Source organism: Simochromis diagramma, unplaced genomic scaffold (genome assembly GCF_900408965.1).
Source record: "Simochromis diagramma unplaced genomic scaffold, fSimDia1.1 OVJJ01000514.1, whole genome shotgun sequence".
NCBI classification, from domain to species: Eukaryota; Metazoa; Chordata; class Actinopteri; order Cichliformes; family Cichlidae; genus Simochromis; species Simochromis diagramma.
In genome coordinates, this window is record NW_024387346.1 from 1,952,847 (window position 1) to 1,972,936 (window position 20,090).

The following is a 20,090-nucleotide window of genomic DNA, read 5'->3' on the forward strand; positions in this document are numbered from 1 at the left end:
TTATATAAAGACACTCAGTTCCCTTATTTTGAAAAGTTGAGTTTATTAGGAAGTCCTGAAAAAAGACTCTGTTGTCATGATTGGGTTTTAGGCTATATAATAACTATACAGTTGTTCAAGTGAGACGTATATATTAGACGCTTCTTCCAAATTCAATTCAACTAGTTTGTCGTGAGTAGAAATACTGATGAGCCATCGTGAACATCGTGAGCTGGGATTTTGAAGAAGGATTGCTCCATGTGGTCTCCAACTTTGATAAGAAAAATCTAAAAGAAAATCACAACTGGAAACATATCTCTCCTGACTGACATTAGGGCTTTGTTTAACTTTGTTCAAAAGAGTGGAATTTGGGCGATTTCAAAAGAAATTACAATATTAAGTTAATAATATTAATATAAAAATTCAAACATAAGAAAAGAAGTTATTTTATTAAGTTTATAAATACTTATGATTACCAACATAATAAGGGATTCAGCAATGTCGATAAGAAATAATGGTACAAATACCTAGTATTAGTATGTAGAATATGACAGATAGTCATGAAATTAATGTATCATTGTGTTATACACAGATTCTTTCTTTTATTCCAGAAAGTACAACAAGTGAGTCAAAACAATAATGCTGTAGATGATTTTGTTGTTGCCTACTTGATGTATAGTTTATTTGTTTAAGATCAGCTGGACTGGCCAGGGTGTTTTTTTTTTAATTACATCTAATTTAATAAAAAAAAGTAGGTATTGTTCTTCACAGTACCTACAGAAAAGTACAGGATCTGCAGACCAAACAGTCAACATGTTACCAGTCTTTTGATGGGTCCCGTTATGTACCCGCAACAAAGCAATCACAGTTTCAAAGCTGTGATTCAAACTCAATCAAAACAAATTCACAAGACGAGTTAAAAATTCAACATCTTTAATAAACAAAGTGCTTTATATTTACAGCAAGGTTTCAGTTGATGGCTAAAATTCGGTGACTCTCCTGAAGGAGCCGACAATGGCGCAGGTGGCGCACCAATCGCGGTACCTCCTGTACTCCCCGGGTCTTAGGAAGTACTGTCTGCCTCGGTAGTTGGGGTACTCGTAGAAGATCCAGTAGCCATTCATAACATTACTGGAGTAGACATGGCGGTGATGGAAACGGTCAGACACACAGGGACAGTCATCCATGAACTCCATCATGTGACCACTGAAGTCAGGCTTCTCATAGATACGCAATCTGTAGGAACCTCGATACTGTGGGGCCAGAAGAGAATCAGCAACATGTTCAAACCTTTGCCATATTTCAGTGAAACCATTATGTCTAGGTGTAGTTTTTCAGCGTTATGTCTGTCTTACCACTGGAATCATCCTACAGGAGCGGATACAGCTGCTGAAGCCCATCCACCTCTGGTAGTCAGGATACTCTCCCCTCCTCATGAAATACTGGTGGCCCATGAAGTTAGGGCGCTCATAGATCATAAAGCAGCCACTCTCTACCCTGATGGAGTTGCAGCGGCTGAAGTACAAGTGAAGGTCTGTGCAGTCATTACTGCACTCATAGGAGCGACCCTGGAAGTTCTTGTCCTCGTAAAAGATAATCTAATGAAAAATAAAAGAGTCGTAGCTTCAGCTGCTCAGTTAAGACTTTCCAGCAAAAAAAAAAAGTGTAAAAGACCACCAACAAATTTAACTAACATTCAATGTGAGCAGAGAGAGAAAAAACCAGTACTTACCTTGCCCATGGTCTCCGTTGGAGAGATTCCCCATGTTTTCAGGGCTTTTTATACTACCTTGCGACAAACAAATGCATTGTTATTCAAATTATCTCATAGTTATAATTGAAGGCTACTAGCACATGTTTACCTTTTTGTTAGAGCCCAACATTGGGTGAGAAATATGGATCTGTATTTGAAAAAAAGGATAAATTAACTGGTTTGGTGTTTTGACATGCATGGACAAAGGAAAAGACTAGTATGGTATCCACACATCCAGTGGACAATAGCTGCAGAACAATATGGAACAGGGCTTTGGCATTAAATATGTTGTGTAACAGAGCAGGAAGCCATTTACTCTCCCTCTACCTGAGCAACCCTACCATATGCAAATAAACAAGCGTGTGTATACTGTGCTGCCAGTCTTCATGTGACATAGAATATAACAGAAGTTTTGTATATACTTTTACAGTTTACTGTATGTTAAGCAATGTAAAATTCACTATTTTTAAATGATTTAGGACTTTCACGATTACTTACTCACAGTAATTTGACTTTCTGAAGACTCCCCCTACAGGAGAAATGGACCTGGACACATAACTCCTATTATTTTTATTTCTTGGTATTACCACCAGCCACTAGTCAAATATAATTAATTACTTATAACATTTTGTTATGCTGAAAACTCTGCAATAGTAAATTTCACCTTGATTTGAGCCTTTTTTTTCCTCTCCCTCTTTCTTCAAATGTAAGACTTATGTGAAAATGTTACGGTTTCTGTATTTAATATCACTTAGTAGTGTAGTTTATCAATCACTAAAAAAGTTAAAGTTTATATTATACTTATTTTCCAGATAAATTTTGTTTAACTTTTACGTTTTTTGTTGTTTGTTTAAAATCTTTAAGACAATCTTTAGCGTAATGAATGTTTTTGGTCCTTGTGAGCTGTTTCAAAGCAAATGTCAATCATAACAGTGTAATGTGTCTGACATTAATTTTAAACTGTTTAAAAAACATGTGCTTATGTTACCAGCTTTGCCAGATCAATCTCATTCTTACATTGTTTATTCCATATTTTGTCATTTGTTGTCCGAGGTGTCCAGGATCAGTTTCCTCTCCTACACCGTGCAGCGTAGTGTTTAACACTAATCGTATGGATAAATTCTCCCACCGCAGACCAGCTAATCCTATCGAGCCAACCAACTGGGAGAGGTATTGTTTGCCATGGTATGCCTAAGCATAGAGGAGATTAAACTATAGTGCCCAGTTACCCAGAAGCTGGTAGATAAATTGTTTCACCACTGGCCCCAAAGAGTACTTATTTTCCATTCTGTAACATTTGATTGCAAGAAAAAACTCATCTGCCATCTTAAGGGTCCTTTGCAAAATATTAATGAAGCTTTGTAGTGATACATGGAAATAAAAGATGCTTGTTTTATTAAGCAGTTAAAGTTTATTGGGAATACAGACAATTCAAGTCATTGAAAGATGCATTTAAATGAAGCTTGACTTCAGTTGAAGTCAGTGATTCTTCTGATGGAGCCGATCCTTGGGCTGATGCCTCCCCAGTCACTGTACCTCCGATACTCTCCAGGCCTCAGGTAGTACACTCTGCCCTTGTAGTTAGGTTGGTCGTACAGTAGCCAGTGGCCGTCCATCACATTGCAGGAGTTGAAATCAGACATGCTGAGTTGGTCTTGGACATTTGGACAGTCATCGACCAGCTCATGCATCTGCCCGGTCATGTCAGCACGCTCGTAAAGCCTCATCCTGTAGGAACCCTGGTGCTAGCAAAGAAATTAAAAAAAACTCTTATAATCTCCCCAATCAGGTCCTTCTTTACATACATTTAATTACTTAAAACATTTTTGAAAAGCAAGAGTTGACCGGGTAACCTATAAGGATTTAAAAACTAGTCCCTTAATATAATATTTTTGTCTATTAACATCTTGCAAAAGAGCTTTCAGTAAACTCTATGGTGCTAAAATGAATTTATAGTTTCTGAATATCTGCCCATTTAGCAGTAACCCAATATGGGTTTCTGGTAACCTGATGGATATTATGGGGTTATAACAGAGTCTTAAAGCAAGTCATTATGACCTACCTGTGGGATCATACGGCAAGATCTGACACAGTCATTAATGCCAATCATACGCTGGTTATCAGAGTACTCTCCTCTCCTCAGATAGTACTGATTGCCCATGTAGTTGGGCCTCTCATACACCATGAAGCAGCCACTCTCCACCCTGATGGAGTTGCATCTGTTGAAGTAGGTGTGAAGATCGGCACAGTCGCTGCTGCACTCATGAGAGCGCCCTTGGAAGTTTCTGTCTTCGTAAAAAATTATCTGCAAAAGCAACAGGCACACACGGACACTTTTTTACAGAGTGCTGTTAGAAGCCACAAAAACAGGAGTTTTTGTAAAACCACAACATTTAGTTTCTTTACCTTTCCCATGGTTGTGTTGGCATCAGACTCTATTACCAGTGCTGTCCCTGAGCCAAGCTACTGTGCTTTATAAAAAAGAAAGAAAGAAAGGACTGCTGTGTGATTGCACAGCATAAAGTATTGTCATTTAAATATATCCCCACAGTGATGATGGATCACAAGTGGGGGTGGGCAGATAGGAAAATCTGTTTATGTATAGATGACTCTTGGTGTGTGTCGTTATTGTTCTTTCCTCCATGTTCATCACAATTTCTTCCCGAAAATGCTGTTGTACAATAGGATGATAGTCACATAGTCCTGCACAACATCAGCAGAATAATACTGATATTTAATAGAGCCAGCACATAATTTGCACAAGCTGCCAGCTGTTTGCTTGTTGGGGTTTTTTTTTATGTGAGTCAACATTTCTAAAGTATCAAACATGTTGGCTATGACTTCATATGAAGGACTTACAAAAATGTCTTACTCAGATCAGGTTACCACCATGGACTAATCTGTTTGTTTGAAACGTTACAGTACTAACAAATCATGCTTTGATAAATGAGGTCCTCCTCACAACTGAATGGACTATGACGACTCCATTTTGCAATTGCTTTATTACAATGGTGAGTCCAATGGTGAGCCCAAGCTTTACATAAGGGAATGTTCTGATGCAGGACAGTAGTATTTTGATTAAGTGACAAAAACTGTTTTCTGTTTCTTTCTTTAGTGTTGCAAGCATAATTATCTGAGTATGAAGTCTCTCTAAAATGTTCATGTAGCTCTGGCAACTACCAAAAGTGGTCAATAGTCCATGATGCGTTTGATGGATCCGACTCTGGCACTCCTGCCACCCCACTCACTGAACCTCTTATACTCTCCTGGCCTTATCAGGTACATCTTGCCCCGGTAGTTTGGGTGCTCGTAGAAGAGCCAGTTGCCATTTTTCACGTTGCAGGAGAAGATGTCATTAACGTGGAAGCGATCCATGACACTGGGACAGTCATCCACAAGGTCCATCACCTGACCCCCAAACTCGATCCGCTCATACAGGCGCATGTTGAACATCCCAGGCTCCTAGTTTTGAATCAAAGATGGTCATTATTTACTCAGCTGCACCTTCAGGAACTACCTCTACAAAAAAAAAGTTGTTATATTTGTAATGACTCTCGAATGTAATTATGGAATCTTCTATTTTGCTACAAGGAAATAATACTGAATGAGTTTGGGAAACTGATTTTTTGAAAGACGATGAAATAATATGTTTTTAGCTTGCTAGCTAACCTAGCTAAACATGCTAATGTACCTACTTTGGTCAAAATGAAAGACACAGTTCCACTTCCTCAGATTGCACAAAAAGTGAAAGGAACAAATACTTAAAGTGGACTTTAAAACATGTGTTAATGGCTCATTTACAACTAGAGTCTGCAAAACCTGTGAGTGGAAATCCAGTACCTGGGCCAGCCCATCTTCAAGACTCTAAAAACTGTGGTACAGATTGACTGGATGGATATTTTATTATAAAGTGTTTTGATAGGCATTAGATTTGTGTCAGCATTTATGCACCTTTATAGAGCAGACTAATTCTGTAGTTATTTAAATAAAGTTATAATTAGCAAAACGTCATGTATTCATATCTGATTTGACCATTTTCATGGTAAAAGCTACCCTCTTTTTACATTTTCTTCAAAGAAAATCCAAAGTAAAATTAAATTCAAATACTGATTTAGCCTTTCTTTAAGGTGAAACAACAGTGAAATCATGCTAACATTTAAAATATATTACACCAAAGGCAAAATTAGTCCTACAACAGTTGTTTTTGGAAGATCAATAGCAACAACTAAGATGCACCCTCTTGTATAAAGATCCATTTGATTGATATAACAGTTTGGAATAAGTAAATTAGACATAATATGTTATTACTTAGAAAATATTAAAAACAGAACGGCAGCTAAGATTATAAATGAGTCTATAATGGAGACTGTTTTTAAACCTGTAGGTTAAAAAGTGTTTGCAAAATCTTGAAATACATTTTAAAAACAAAGGTTTAAAAATTGTTTCAATAAAAGTTAGGTCTGGTTAGTTTACATTCTCACAATCTATCAAGAGGCAGTGTGAACTCTAGTGAATGTATAAGGCTGGGTTTGGCCAACTAACAGTAGCTCACCGTAGGGATGTAACGACAGGAGCTGACAGACTCGTTGACACCCATCCAGTGATGGAAGTCCGGATACTCTCCTCTCTTCAGGTAGTACTGGTTACCAGAGTAATTGGGTTTTTCATAGATCATGAAGCAACCACTCTCCACCTTGATTGAGTTGCAGCGGCTGAGTCGGCTTAACAAGTCCTCACAGTCATTACAGCACTCAAAATGGTGCCCAGAGAAGTTGTTGTCCTCATAGAAGATAATCTAAACATAAAAATCATATATTTTTCAGTGTTTGCACTGCAAATATGTTCATTGGAAACAAATATTATCAGATTTGCTTCAGTATTACGAGCATTTTCATGGTTTTAATGGACATCTCGGTACACGTTGTGAACACTCAGGAAGCCTATTAGCATTTCGTACCCCACCTGCTTGTTTGCCCAAAACTGTCATTTTTACCTTCCCCATGTTGGCTGCTTCTCCTGCCCTGTGCCTAGTCTCTGTATGATCCATCCAGCTCTTTGAAGACTCAAACCTGTTACATATATAGTGAATGTGAAATGCAGACTCTGCACGTGTCATTCATATTGTAATGCCAGGAATCTTTGGCATTTGTGCCGTTGTGTTATCCTGAAGAGATGTTTGGGGATTATGTATGTACAGGTGAGCGCTGACTGGTCCAATGTCAACTCTGAATGGATGCTGTTTGTTGTTGCACTGCTAAAATTTACCTCAGACTGAGGGTTTATGCTCCACCCACATTCACCAAGATATCTTCTAAATGTTTACATTCATAAAAACCTCCAGTTGTTTTATTTGGAGCTACTTGATTAGAATATTTTTTCCCATGGTAGAAATGAGTCTGTCTGTGTTTTTGTCAACAGAATGATAGTTTGTGTTTTATGTAATTTTTATTCTACCACTGCCATCTGGTGGTGAGCTTTATTTCTGACCAAAATAGAAACAATGTTTACATTTTTACTGACAACCTTTCAAAATGCTTGTGTTAATTTGTAGGATATTTGCTCATGTCTAAACAAACACAAAGGTCCAATAGATAACACTTGAGCCTGGGTGAGAAAAGTGTTAGTGCTTGAATGATTTTATTCAATCCTCTTATGAGAGTTAGGATGTCAGGCCACAAGCCCAGCACATTCTCCTGGGGAAAGATGCCCTCTAGATGCAGAGAGCAAAAACAAAACTGAGTACACTTGAGCACTGATGCCATTTTATTCAGTGTGTAAAACAAGGCAAAGAGTAGACATTTCACAAGAACTGTCCTTCCGTCTTTATAAATCCATGAGACGTCGGATGGACCCAACCCTGGAGCTAATGGCGTTCCAGTTGCTGAAGCTCCTATAATGGCCAGGTGAGAGGTAGTAGTGGCGCCCCCTGTAGTGGTGTTGCTCATACATCAGCCAGTGGCCATCTATCACATTGCAGGAGTTGAAGTTGGAGAGGCGGAAACGGTCCATGAGATTAGGACAGTCATCCGTCAGTTCCATCATTCCGCCTTCCATGTCGAAATGCTCATACAGCCTCATCCTGAAGCTGCCACTGTGCTGCAGAGGTCAGGAAAGTCAAACGGTCACATTAGGTTTGTTTTTTGTGAAATCTGTTCATGTGCATAGCTGTGAGTTAGATGATGCACCACATACCTAATAAAATATCTGCAATAAGCTGCTTAGCCTAGCTTAGCATAGATACTGGCACTAAAAGAAGAGAGTAAACGCTGATGCCTGTTTCTAGGCCATTTCTACTCTACACCACTGGTAGGCATGGTACGTGTTAATTAATGTTAACATACCAGTACCACCATACTTTTTAAAAATGAAATATTAATATCAAGTATTATGTATTACAAGTATCACAAGTATCTGATAATGTAAACCAGTGCAATTAACAGACTGATTTTCACTCTAATACATCTTAACAATTTACCCAGCTTGCCACTGTCCATAAAACGGGAGAAAAAAGACAGTAACAAGCTAGCGTGTAGCTACTATGGTTGCCGAAAAGGATATTACATCATGGTCCTCTACCCAGAAAACAAAAGTTCTCTGGTGGGATAGGATAGTTTATATTTTTTAAACAAAAAACACCTCATTAGCCCATTTATTGGCTAATGCTACATGCTAAAAGTCAAGTGTACAGTCTGCTGCTTGGCAGTTATGTTGGAGGACAAGCAAGCAAAATTTAAAACATTAGAATTAACAGAAGAGCACAAAAGCAGCACTTTATCAGCTTTGGAGCAGTCAGCAGTGACCTCTTTAGTTTAAGTGAAATCACCTTCATTTCTAATTTCAGAGTAGTTACTTTTTTAATCGAAAAAGAAAATCATTGAATAGTTGGTGCATGTTTTTCTGTGCGCTGAATCTATTATTGTAAGAGGTTAAGATGCAGTATGACACAGTGATGGTATTTTACTGAGGTTCTTACCGAGGGGATCATGCGACAAGATCTGACACAGTCATTCATACCGGTCATGCCCATGTAGTCAGAGTACTCTCCCCTCCTCATGAAGTATTGGTTTCCTGCGTAGCCCGGACGGTCATAGATCATAAACATGCCACTTTCCACTCTAATGGAGCGGCAGTGGTCAAACATAGAGTGCAAATTGGCACAGTCGCTCATGCACTCATAGTAACGGCCTCCAAAGTTCTTGTCCTCATAGAAGATGATCTGACCGAGGGACAGAAAAAGGCATGTAAGCTCATTTTTGATCTACAGATATCCGTCATGTAAAACGACATACAAACCTTTCCCATAATGCCTGCTGTTGTTGGTCAAACTTCTTCCTGCGTTTTTAAATCCTAAAATTAGCTTCCATCTTTATATACAATACCCTTTTAGGAGCAGTTGGTGTTATTTAAATGAGGCGTGGTGTCAGCAGAAATATTACAAGAGTCTTCCCACTCCTGTTTGTCATGTCCTGTGTTCAGGTTAACAGATGCCATACAGCTTCCAGCAAGAGCTACAACATGTGCAGGCGCTGGAACAGTCACAGGTCTTTCAATCTTCATGTGTTTGCTTTAAATGGGCTGGATTCAGAGTATGAAGGGTGAGTAAATGCCTATAAAACGTTTCTTTTTGCTGGTGTGTGTTGATATTGATTTATAATTTTCTGTAGGAGTGAGACTGACTACTAGAAAAACTAAAAACCGTACTTCCAACAAACATTACACCAAAAATTGGCCCTTTTTTTAATCAGGAGAATTCAGAAAGTAAATAATTACCTTATTACAAAGAGTTAGAGACACTCGTGCCAGTGAGTGTGTTCTAAAACTCTCTGCTGCAATTTCACTAAATTTTATGCAGTAAAAATTAAGCAGAACAATGCCATGTTCATTTTAATTATATTAATGCCACATGGCAACCTCCTTATTGAATGTGCAAGTATGTCAAAATGAGATAAAGGCTCATTCTGGCACAGGAAACTATTAAGGTTTCAAGTAAATGTGTCAATGTGTGGAATGTCCATATAATAAATGATGATATTTAAATGCTGGAAATGTTTCCACAAAATGGAAACATTTATGTGTCATTTCATGTGATGTTAGTTAAATCAGTCAGTAACAAAGAAAGCACAGAAAGTAGTTTAACAACAGCTCCATTTATTTAGGAAGTTATATCTTACTAATGCCAAGTCAATCGCTGAGACACGTTACCATTTTTATTTCGTTTTGTTTTTCTATAGCGATTCAATCCAGATTAGAACTCTGTGATTCTGCGGAAGGAGCCAGTGGTGGCGCAGGTGGCCCCCCAGTCACTGAACTTGCGGTACTCCCCGGGCTTCATGAAGTACTGCCTGCCACGGTAGTTTGGGTGCTCGTAGAGGGTCCAGTAGCCGTCCATGACATTGCAGGAATAGATGTCACGGCTCCGAAAATGATCCTGCACCGACTCGCAGTCCTCACTGAACTCCATCATCTGACCCTGGAAGTTGGGTCGCTCGTAGATGCGCATGCGGTAGGGCCCCTCGCTGGTCTGGATGAACATAGCAGTAAGGTAAAACACAAAATTAGAGTAGCATCAGTACCTCTGCAGCTCTGTATGGGTGTGTGTGAGGGGAAGATTTATTGGAAATTGACATAGCTTACTCTTCAAAACCATTGGGTTTTTTTAATTTTAAATTTGTAGGACTGCATTAATATATCAGCTAAATGTTGGCCTACATTGGCCTTGTTCAGTGATATCTGCATGTGAGCAAATAAAATTTCATTAAGTAATGTCAGAGGCTGGTATTTATTTGTCGTGCCACATCAAAAGAATAGTTAAACATAGACGTGCTTAAAATAAAAAAAATAATAATATACAGATAATACATGGAACCTGATTTAATACAGTTTTACAATGTGTCATAATTATGAGAAAACAGCAACAACAACTTATTTGACATTTATAATTGACTTTTATTTACTTGTTTGCCAAACATTACCTTGTCCTACACCTAACCTTGAACTATTTCATGTAGATTCTGTACAGAGAAAGCACTTTTCAGCAACTAAATCTAAACTCTCATTAAAGTGCAACTTTAGTTGGAAGGAAAAAATATCTAATATTTTAATCATGTTATTTGGCTTGTGCACATAGAAAACAGTAAAAGTCAGTGGTTTAATCATCTAAATAATGACATAAAACCACTTCTAAGTCAGAAAATGTAATTCTCAAATGACATTTTTCATAGTATTAACTGCACATAGTTTCCTGTTCACTCACATAGGAGAAGGTACGGCAGGAGCGGATAGTGTCGTTGTAGCCCATCCAGCGCTGGTAGTCTGGGTACTCGCCTCTGGTCAGAACATACTGGTAGCCAGTGTAGTTGGGCTTCTCATACAGCACCCAGCAACCACTTTCCACCTTGATAGAGTTGCAGCGGCTGAAGTGGGGGTGCATGTCAGGGCAGTCGGTGTCGCACTCATACGAGCGACCCTGGAAGTTTCTGTCCTCATAGAATATGATCTAAAGCCAGGGGAGGAGGAGGAGGGTGGACAGAGGCAGTCACAGCCAAATCTGGTGATGCTGTACTACAGATTTCAGTCGAGCCTGTATGTGTGATTCTGGTAGTGTTGATTATGTCATGGGTTGTTAAAGTCAGTTAAAGGCACTGTCAGTTTGTCGGTGTGTCTGGCAGTTTAGTTTTTAGAACCTAATCATTATTTGAGAAGCTGCAACACAACTTGTCAGCTTGAAGAAGCCCACTTCTAAACAAAATGAATCTCTCTTACCTTACTACTCATCCTGCAGTGTGCTGGAGCCAGTCACCTACAGAAAAATGGTGGTCTCACAAAGCGGCACCAGAGCCCCGCTATATAAACCTCAATCAAAGGGTTAGCAGATCCCACTTTAGCTGTTTTTTCAATGAGTGGGGATTTAACGTACTGGCATCGTTGCCAAGAGTCTTGATCCTGCGCATACAGCGAAAATCCCTGAATCATCAATGCAAAAGTCCTACCAGGCAAATTACTGACCCACTGTGCCCTCTTTATTGATATGGACATTAGAGACACATTTTATCCACTCATCAAGGAGATTAATCTTTGCTCGCAGAATGTCAGAGGTAATCACAAAATGAATCAGCCTCTATAAACATTTGCAGAAATTCCAAAAAAGAAAAATGTGGATTTGTGTGTTTTATTTGTATGAGGAAAATGGGACCAGGCACCTTCAGTGTAAAGTCAATATCAGTACCAAAGTGATATTTAGGTGCTTTTACTTTGTGTCACTTTGGAGTTTGTATTCAGGTACACTTATTTGACAGTTTTAGTAACTCTACAAACAATCTGATATGTAATTGTAAAGAGATACCAAATATCCAGTTTTTCTCTTAAAATGGTAACGAATGCTTCTAAATATTACTGGGCATGGATTAGGACTGATTCTAAAAGTCAATCATTTGAGATTTTCTTACATTTCTATAACAATTCAATTGTATTTATATAGCCGCAACAACAGTTGCATCAGGGTAGTTTATACTGCAAGGTAACAAACCTACAATAATCATTTCTCCACAAACTGATTCTCTAAATTAATAACATAACCCGAGGTAACAAAAATGATTTCATTGTTTTCATCAAAGACAAAACTGGAATGTTTAACAGGTAATAAGTGAATCTTGTCAAAAGCATAAAATTATATTGCTGTATGCTATGAGGAGTGCCTAGACTTGTACATGGGAGAAACCAAACAACCACTCCATAAACGCATGCCACCTCGACGGGACAAGGCTCAGCTGTATATCTGCACCTAAAGGATAGAGTTCACTCTTTTAAAGGTTCCCGGCGTTCACATTTTGGACAGAGAAGAAAGATGGTTTGAAAAAGGACTGAAACGGGCCTCTATGTCTACTGTGAATGACCGTCACTGAACAGAGGCCTACGACACACTGTCTGCCACCTACAATCCAGTTTTGAGATCCCTTCCCAGGCGCCTCAACCCCAACTCATCAGGTGACTTCAATAGGTACATGAGAGGTTGAGGTTGTCACACAGGTGTCTCCCGAAACCTCTGTTGGTAATGACCCACACCTTTTTTTCACACCCTGGACCTTTTGATGACATACATGATCAATAGTGTTTCAACGACCCTTCACGGAATCGATCCCGAGGGTGGCTGTAGCTCAGGTGGTAGAGCAGGTCACCTACTAACTAACTGGGAGGTTTGCGGTTTGATCCCAGTCTACATGCCAAATATCCTTGGGCAAGATACTAACCCCATGTTGCTCTCTGATGCATCCATCGGGGTATGTAGGAATGTTAGATAGTAAGCGCTTAGGGGGGGGAAAGTACTGGTGTGACAAGTTGTGTAAAGCACTTTGAGTGCTCAGATAGAGTAGAAAATTGCTATATAAGGATCAGTCCATTTACCAATCCCTACTAGGGTTTAAATATCCGGGACTCTCCACCTTTTGGTTTTAGAACTGAAGAAACCTCTTGGATGGGAAATAAAAACGTCTTCAAACAACTTAAAGAAGTCCAGTCCAGATAGATACCAGTGACAGGTTGAGCCAATTTAATTTTGATGAAAATTAGGTCAAGGTCATATCAAATATGAAAATCAGTAAACCCTGACCTTGTGTATGAGCTGTGTCTTTCTTGGTGAGGACAAGCCATTTTTAACTCCAAGAGTTTTTGGAGTTTTTCCTGGGTAAATAATATATTTTTAAAAATCTCTGACTCCAGTGAGACCATCAGTAGTTTGAGTCATTACACATCTCCAGCATCACCAAAGGCTGTTTGACCAAGAAGCATGGAGTTGTGCTTCAGATCATCAGACCTCCATAATCGCATAAACTCCACCAACACAGTCTGGTATGGCACTTTGCGAGGAGTACAGAGTGAAGGAAACACATTAAAGCATGACATTGAATGTAGTAACAACTTATTCATATAATGCATTATCAAATAACACAGAGCCCAGTTGACAGAAAATACTTCTCTGTTTATGTCTCTTTTATTTCTGAGTACTTCAAGTGCATTTTTGAGTTTAAGTGACATTTTTAGTTGAGTACGTTAAGTTTTACCATTTCATGTTAGTATTATTGCTCTAGCTCAATGTCTCTACTTCTGGCAGCTGCTGGAGGTTGACGTCAGTTGTGCAGAGACTCTTGCGAGCCTTCATAGTGCTCAGTCCTTTCCTGGTGAACATCACTGCTTTCCTAAAAGTGAAGCAGAGCGTATGGGAGGTCTGTTTAGATCCACAGGGTGGCAGCAGAGGATTTTCAATGCAGACGTTGGAACAAGAAGTTACTGTTCAAATATTTCCTTCTTGGCTTTGGGCATTTCAAAGCCTAGTCTTTTCTCTGAAATATTTCTGGACCGATGTTGAACATTTCAAAATTACTTCCTATCGCTTTTCCTAATCACTTTTCTTTAACTTAGACTGAAAATGCCATGAGGTCAGGGAAATTGTATTTACAGGAGACTAAGAGGGCCTACAACAGTGGCACTGAGGACCACCTGACATGTAACAACTCAAGAAAGGTCTGGTGAAGACCCGGAGGAACTAAATCGTTTCTTCTTCCAATTTGAAGCTGTGGGATTATAATATTATTTTATGCCATGTTAGACCCTTAATTAAAGACTGTGAATTATTATGTAGTTTTAGTTTGCATTATTCTCCTGAATTAGAAGAAGCTGATAACTATTGCATTTGTTAAACTGATTTGCATTACATTAGACTGCTGATTTATTGTGAATGAATGATATTGTTTTACGATGCATTATACTGCTGAGTTATAAGAAATACTGTTCGCAGAAAGTCATCGCCTTATTTGTCTGATTAGAAGAGAACAGAACATACTGGAGTTTTCTGCCCCATCTCAGCAGGAGCAGATAAACAAGGAGCCAAGGTCGTAGCTTAGGCGCTGTGTGAGAGAAAGAATGTGAATGTTTAGGCTTTTATGATTAGGTGGGGGCCACTAGAGGCTATAAGAGTTTGATCAATGCTCCACCATTTTGAGATCTGATGCTGTCTGCGTACGGTGTCCATCTCCCACGCGTGTGATCATTAAAATCATTGTTTGACTCAACCCGGCCGGACCAGTGTTGTTATTGTGGTTTTTCCTCTTGTATCCATCCCCAATATTTGAATCCGTAACAAAGCCAAAAGATTTCATAGATTCACTCTGCAGGAACAGGATGTGTGTTCAGGTCAGTCAGCTCTAGAAATGCATAAAGTCAACTACATTTACCTAACTGATTAAGAGGTGATTTGAGACACTGGTCCTGCATTATATCAAAACCAGCCTCTCTTCCACATTTAGCTCACATCAGTTTGCACACAATGCTAACAGACCCACCGAAGAGGCCATCACCATCCACACAGCACTAAACCACCTGGAACACAGAGCTGGACATCCCGTGGACATGCTAATCAGCATGCTACATGACTTGGCCTCTCGATCCCCATCGGCACCAGGACCAAAGACTTCCTCACCAGCCGTTCACAGACAGTCAAACTAGGTCCTCACCTCTACTACTCCATCACTGCGTACCTGTCCGCTCCTATAACACCATAATTAAATTAGACACAACCATCATTAAGCTTATCACAAGAAATGAGTCAGCATGCAGAGAAGAGCTATGAAGACTATCTGAGCGATTCTTGGTGAATAGCCAGAGACTCATCACCACAAAGACAACTGCATTATTAGTGGAGGAAATATGACACAGTTCTGCCCCTCTCTGTATAAATGGAGCACGCGTAGGAAGGGTGCAGACATCCTGGGGGTTTCATATACGAGGACCTCTCCTGGTCGGCCAACACTACTGCAACTTCCAAAAGAAAGTGCAGGAATGAGCGATAAGAACTGCACAGAAAAGAACTGACTGCTCGTTTCTGGAGGAGAGTGCCATATCACGCTACCTCAGCACAAATACCAAAATTGTCCAGGACTTCATTCACCCGGGCCATCATCTATGGCAGGTGTTATAGGCCAAGACTCACACGTCCAGATTTAGCAAAAGGTTGTTTCAGCAGGCGGTGCGGATGTTAAATAAGAAAAAAACCTAAAAGGTGTGATTTTATTTATTCTACGTGCTACCGTCTCATGTTTTAGTCAACATCTTGTGTTATACCATGGCACCATAGAGTATTATTTTAATTTGGCTCTATGTACAATAAAGGCAGTCTTTAATAATCTGTTTGATGTCAGATTATTAAATATCGAGCTGTGTCTGATGTGCTGAAGCTACTGTCTCCTGAAGATGCAACCTTCACTTTACTTTCATCATTGAAATAAAGCTGCTTGTCTTTATTTGTAATTGGGGGGGGAGGTGGGGGGTTGCACACAACGAGACTTAGTAAGCAGCAGGTGTTAATAAAAGAGAGTATGCAGCTGGGTTTAGCAAGTGGTTAAAAGTTTAAAACATATCTGCATGTTGTATATGGTATATGATGGGAAACACAGGAGCCATTTACATGATTTGTACTGACTACTGAAGTATTTTTCCTTGGTATTTAGAGATATTTTAGAGTTCTTATTTTGCCTACCACACATATGGTGATTGCTCAGATACGGTACTCACACTGATGAAGGACTGAGATGAAGTGGAAAACAAAGATGAAACTTGCTTCGGTGGAGCACTTGCCTTTGTCTGCCCAGACAGCCATCTTTTCAGCTTCTGATCTGCAAGAGTTTCGTTTTGGGGTTTTCAAAGAACAAAACAAAAAACAGTCCTTCAGAATATTAATGGCTCAGTCACACTAGATTGAAAAACCTCCCAGGGTGATTGGAATGAATTTTCTTTCACATTTGGCATTTGAAGCAACCAACTGGTTTGAGACCATTTTTGCTCACTGGTCACCTGGTAGGAGCAAACCTGCCTCCCAGCAAATAACTGCTGTCAATTGCAGTCAGCCTGAGTCTGCAGAATAGCTTTACTCAGTCACTACTGAACTGAAGTACATGTTTGAGTGCTTCTGTTTTGTATTCCTTATATTTCTACTTGGCTCAAAAATCAAACATTCTGCAAACTGATAAATACTTTTAAAGAATAACGTTTGGCAAAAGAGCACTTTTCAAAGAAAAAACAAAACAGAAGTCATAAAAGTTCATGTAGACAGAATAGTACATTGTTGATGATGTTGTCTATATTGTTTAAAGAAACAAAACACAGATCAAAGAAGATTAAAACTCAAAAGAAGGAAAAGTTCTTGCTTTTGTTTTTTTTTGTTTTGTTTTTTTACTTAAAGTTTCCCAGGAAACTCAAGATAAATACTGCTGAGTACACTAGTAAGAGGTCAGAGAGGTTTTGCTATACTCATTTATCTGTTGAGGAGTGTGTCTCCAGAAAGAGTAAAAAAAAGAAAAGAAAATCTTATTTTAAGTTGCTTATATTTTATATGTACTCATAAAATCTAAATATTCTTGCCAAGCACCAGATGCACTCCGTTTTGAGACTTGTTTCAAGTATAGACTGTATTAAAGTTGCCAGCAACTCGCACCCGCTTTGGTTGTACAAAGCAGTTTAATTGTATAGAAATCTATTTGATTCCCATTTGAGAAACAATTTGTATCTTTATTCTCTTGTCACTACCATAAAGGCTAAACCAGACAACACACACTTACTGTGTTTCTTGGAGTGGTACACGGCCTTGTAGGATCCAAGTATTGCAAACGGATGATAGGACAGAGTGATGGGATAGACAATTGAGCCCTTGGGTTAAGAAAAAGAAAAAGGAATGAAATGTTTTTAGGCAAAATTATGTTTCAAAAAGGATAAAACAGTTGCAGCCACTTTCCTAACTAGGACACTTTTGTACCTTGGACTTCTGGTTGGGGTATGAAGCGGCTGGTTTACACCTGTACAGAGTCAAGATTTCCTCCACTGGCAGGCTACTCTAAACAGAAACACACAACAGCTAAAATAAGCAGTTTAGGCATTAAGTGCATCAAAGTACTCTCAGGAAGGTTTTTTGAGAGTTTACCTTCAGCTTTTAGATTTATTAAAAGTTGCATTTACATGTAAATATCCTTACCATAATAATCCCAGCAAAGGATGACAAGATCATAGCCTCCCGCTCTAAGCGATTAGGATACTGGGCACTTCCTAAACTGCATGTTGCTCCACTGTGGTGCAGGAGGAAGGTGATGAAAGGCAGCCAATCCACCAACTGACTCTATTCATTTGCCTTTGTAAAAGCACTGTACGGCATCATGTCTTATTACAGCTGCTTTTACAAAAGTTTTGTTTATTTTTCTACTTGTTATTTAATTTTTACTAAATTTTGTGAGCATAATAAACATAATTCAGGAGTATCAATGATAGAACGTTTAACTTTAAAAAACAGAAAACGTACATGATCTCTCTGTCGAGCACATGTCGTCCTTCCTTCTTCTCCAGCCACCAAAGGGCAACACTGATTGCAAGATCATAGTGAGCCTACAACATGTCACACAGAAGTCGTCAGCTCTACTTAATTATACATTAAAACATTATTTTAGCATTGGTTGCTTCTGCTGAGTTTTTACCAAGTCATCCAGCGCTGTGAAAGTTCCCTTGCCCTTCGGATCAAAGGCGTCTTCCCTAAGTTTCTGTCCAATGTAGTTGTCTCTGTTTGGGAACAGGAGAAAATGAACCAGTTGCCAGTTTACTTACCGACTGCACGGTATGCTTTGTAACATTTTAGCATCCACTCACATAAGGGCCTCAACATCTCTTTTGAGCTTGTTTGCCTCCATTTTCTGAATGAAATCCTTTCATCTAGGACTCCTGCAGAGAAATCAACACATGTACAGTCCACAGTACATCTTCTACATCTTAACTAGTCACCTCAGAGTTTTGTGCAATTTGTTGTTTTATTCATTTTTGAATGATAAAAGTGTAATTTTCCTAACAACATGTAACCTAACTGAATGTGAAACCATGCTTTTAATGTTTCAGTTAACATATTCAGACCCTTTGATGTGCCTCCTGTTCATTTTTATTGAATTCTCCAGTCACTGGGAGACTTCATAGAGATGGGCATCTGGCCAGTTTGAGCAGAAGAGCGCACACCAGGGAAAGGACCAACTTACCAGGAACCAATCCTCGATAAACAGAAGACTGTGCAAGAAAGTTATAGAATTCGATGTTGCATGCATGATGGCTTCTCTATAGGGAGTGCAGAATTATTAGGCAAGTTGTATTTTTGATGAATAATTTTATTATTGAACAACAACCATGTTCTCAATGAACCCAAAAAACTCATTAATATCAAAGCTGAATGTTTTTGGAAGTAGTTTTTAGTTTGATTTTAGTTTTAGCTATTTTAGGGGGATATCTGTGTGTGCAGGTGACTATTACTGTGCACAATTATTAGGCAACTTAACAAAAAAACAAATATATACCCATTTCAATTATTTATTTTTACCAGTGAAACCAATATAACATCTCCACATTCACAAATATACATTTCTGACATTCAAAAACAAAACAAAAACAAATCAGCGACCAATATAGCCACCTTTCTTTGCAAGGACACTCAAAAGCCTGCCATCCATGGATTCTGTCAGTGTTTTGATCTGTTCACCATCAACATTGCGTGCAGCAGCAACCACAGCCTCCCAGACACTGCTCAGAGAGGTGTACTGTTTTCCCTCCTTGTAAATCTCACATTTGATGATGGACCACAGGTTCTCAATGGGGTTCAGATCAGGTGAACAAGGTGGCCATGTCATTAGTTTTTCTTCTTTTATACCCTTTCTTGCCAGCCACGCTGTGGAGTACTTGGACGCGTGTGATGGAGCATTGTCCTGCATGAAAATCATGTTTTTCTTGAAGGATGCAGACTTCTTCCTGTACCACTGCTTGAAGAAGGTGTCTTCCAGAAACTGGCAGTAGGTCTGAGAGTTGAGCTTGACTCCATCCTCAACCCGAAAAGGCCCAACAAGCTCATCTTTGATGATACCAGCCCAAACCAGTACTCCACCTCCACCTTGCTGGCGTCTGAGTCGGACTGGAGCTCTCTGCCCTTTACCAATCCAGCCACGTCTTGTAGAGCATGCTGAGGTGGCAGTTCAGTCAAGTTCTAGACTCTTGCTAATGACCTACTAATTGTATTCAGGTGTGTTGCAACAGGGACACGTGGAAAGGTTTCAGAACACCAGCCCTCAAGGACTGGAGTTTGAGACCCCTGCGTTAGAGAGACTTATGATGCCAGTTTACTGATACCACCCATCCTATGTGAAGGAGCTCAAGAAGTTTTGTCATGGGAAATAAGATATACTGTCCGCAACCAGGCGTGCAAATCCTCTAGACAACTTAAGGTCTTGGTCTATAGGCAGTCACCATTCTGCCGGCACTCAAAGCCATCATGGCTCAAGTTTGCACTGTCGTCTTC

At 39.3% G+C, this 20,090-nt stretch overlaps 6 protein-coding genes across 8 annotated transcripts; all 6 read right to left on the reverse strand.

The window, feature by feature from the left end:
* Positions 1–959: 959 nt before the first annotated feature.
* On the reverse strand, positions 960–1,732 carry LOC120718285 (gamma-crystallin M2-like). 2 transcript variants are annotated; one of them, XM_040006758.1, is made up of 3 exons: positions 1,712–1,732; positions 1,335–1,577; positions 960–1,232 (listed from the first exon to the last, which is right to left on the reverse strand). In XM_040006758.1, the coding sequence occupies exons 1-3, from the start codon at positions 1,718–1,720 to the stop codon at positions 960–962; spliced, it is 525 nt and encodes a 174-aa protein (XP_039862692.1). In that variant the 5' UTR covers positions 1,721–1,732. The 2 variants fall into 2 exon arrangements, with proteins under 2 accessions (XP_039862692.1, XP_039862691.1); XM_040006757.1 differs by having other exon boundaries at positions 1,338–1,577; positions 1,712–1,720.
* A 1,421-nt stretch (positions 1,733–3,153) lies between these two features.
* Positions 3,154–4,161, reverse strand: LOC120718312 (gamma-crystallin 2-like). The gene is made up of 3 exons (XM_040006795.1): positions 4,139–4,161; positions 3,795–4,065; positions 3,154–3,477 (listed from the first exon to the last, which is right to left on the reverse strand). Exons 1-3 carry the CDS (start codon positions 4,159–4,161, stop codon positions 3,202–3,204), a joined length of 570 nt encoding a protein of 189 aa, XP_039862729.1. The 3' UTR covers positions 3,154–3,201.
* LOC120718276 (gamma-crystallin S-1-like) lies at positions 4,160–6,982 on the reverse strand. 2 transcript variants are annotated; one of them, XM_040006746.1, is made up of 3 exons: positions 6,726–6,982; positions 6,285–6,527; positions 4,160–5,191 (listed from the first exon to the last, which is right to left on the reverse strand). In XM_040006746.1, the coding sequence occupies exons 1-3, from the start codon at positions 6,846–6,848 to the stop codon at positions 4,922–4,924; spliced, it is 636 nt and encodes a 211-aa protein (XP_039862680.1). In that variant the 5' UTR covers positions 6,849–6,982; the 3' UTR covers positions 4,160–4,921. The 2 variants fall into 2 exon arrangements, with proteins under 2 accessions (XP_039862680.1, XP_039862679.1); XM_040006745.1 differs by having other exon boundaries at positions 4,160–5,194.
* A 360-nt stretch (positions 6,983–7,342) lies between these two features.
* Positions 7,343–9,540, reverse strand: LOC120718286 (gamma-crystallin M2-like). Its single transcript, XM_040006759.1, has 2 exons — positions 8,706–9,540; positions 7,343–7,828 (listed from the first exon to the last, which is right to left on the reverse strand). Exons 1-2 carry the CDS (start codon positions 8,898–8,900, stop codon positions 7,556–7,558), a joined length of 468 nt encoding a protein of 155 aa, XP_039862693.1. The 5' UTR covers positions 8,901–9,540; the 3' UTR covers positions 7,343–7,555.
* A 431-nt stretch (positions 9,541–9,971) lies between these two features.
* Positions 9,972–11,682, reverse strand: LOC120718313 (gamma-crystallin M2-like). Its single transcript, XM_040006796.1, is given in 4 exon segments — positions 9,972–10,253; positions 10,986–11,229; positions 11,231–11,279; positions 11,649–11,682. Coding segments are annotated over 4 exon segments (603 nt in total). The 3' UTR covers positions 9,972–9,977.
* On the reverse strand, positions 11,122–18,907 carry LOC120718275 (uncharacterized protein C2orf80-like). The gene is made up of 8 exons (XM_040006743.1): positions 18,410–18,907; positions 18,241–18,322; positions 18,069–18,151; positions 17,748–17,838; positions 17,532–17,609; positions 17,338–17,425; positions 16,295–16,395; positions 11,122–13,923 (listed from the first exon to the last, which is right to left on the reverse strand). The coding sequence occupies exons 1-8, from the start codon at positions 18,448–18,450 to the stop codon at positions 13,855–13,857; spliced, it is 633 nt and encodes a 210-aa protein (XP_039862677.1). The 5' UTR covers positions 18,451–18,907; the 3' UTR covers positions 11,122–13,854.
* Positions 18,908–20,090: the final 1,183 nt, after the last annotated feature.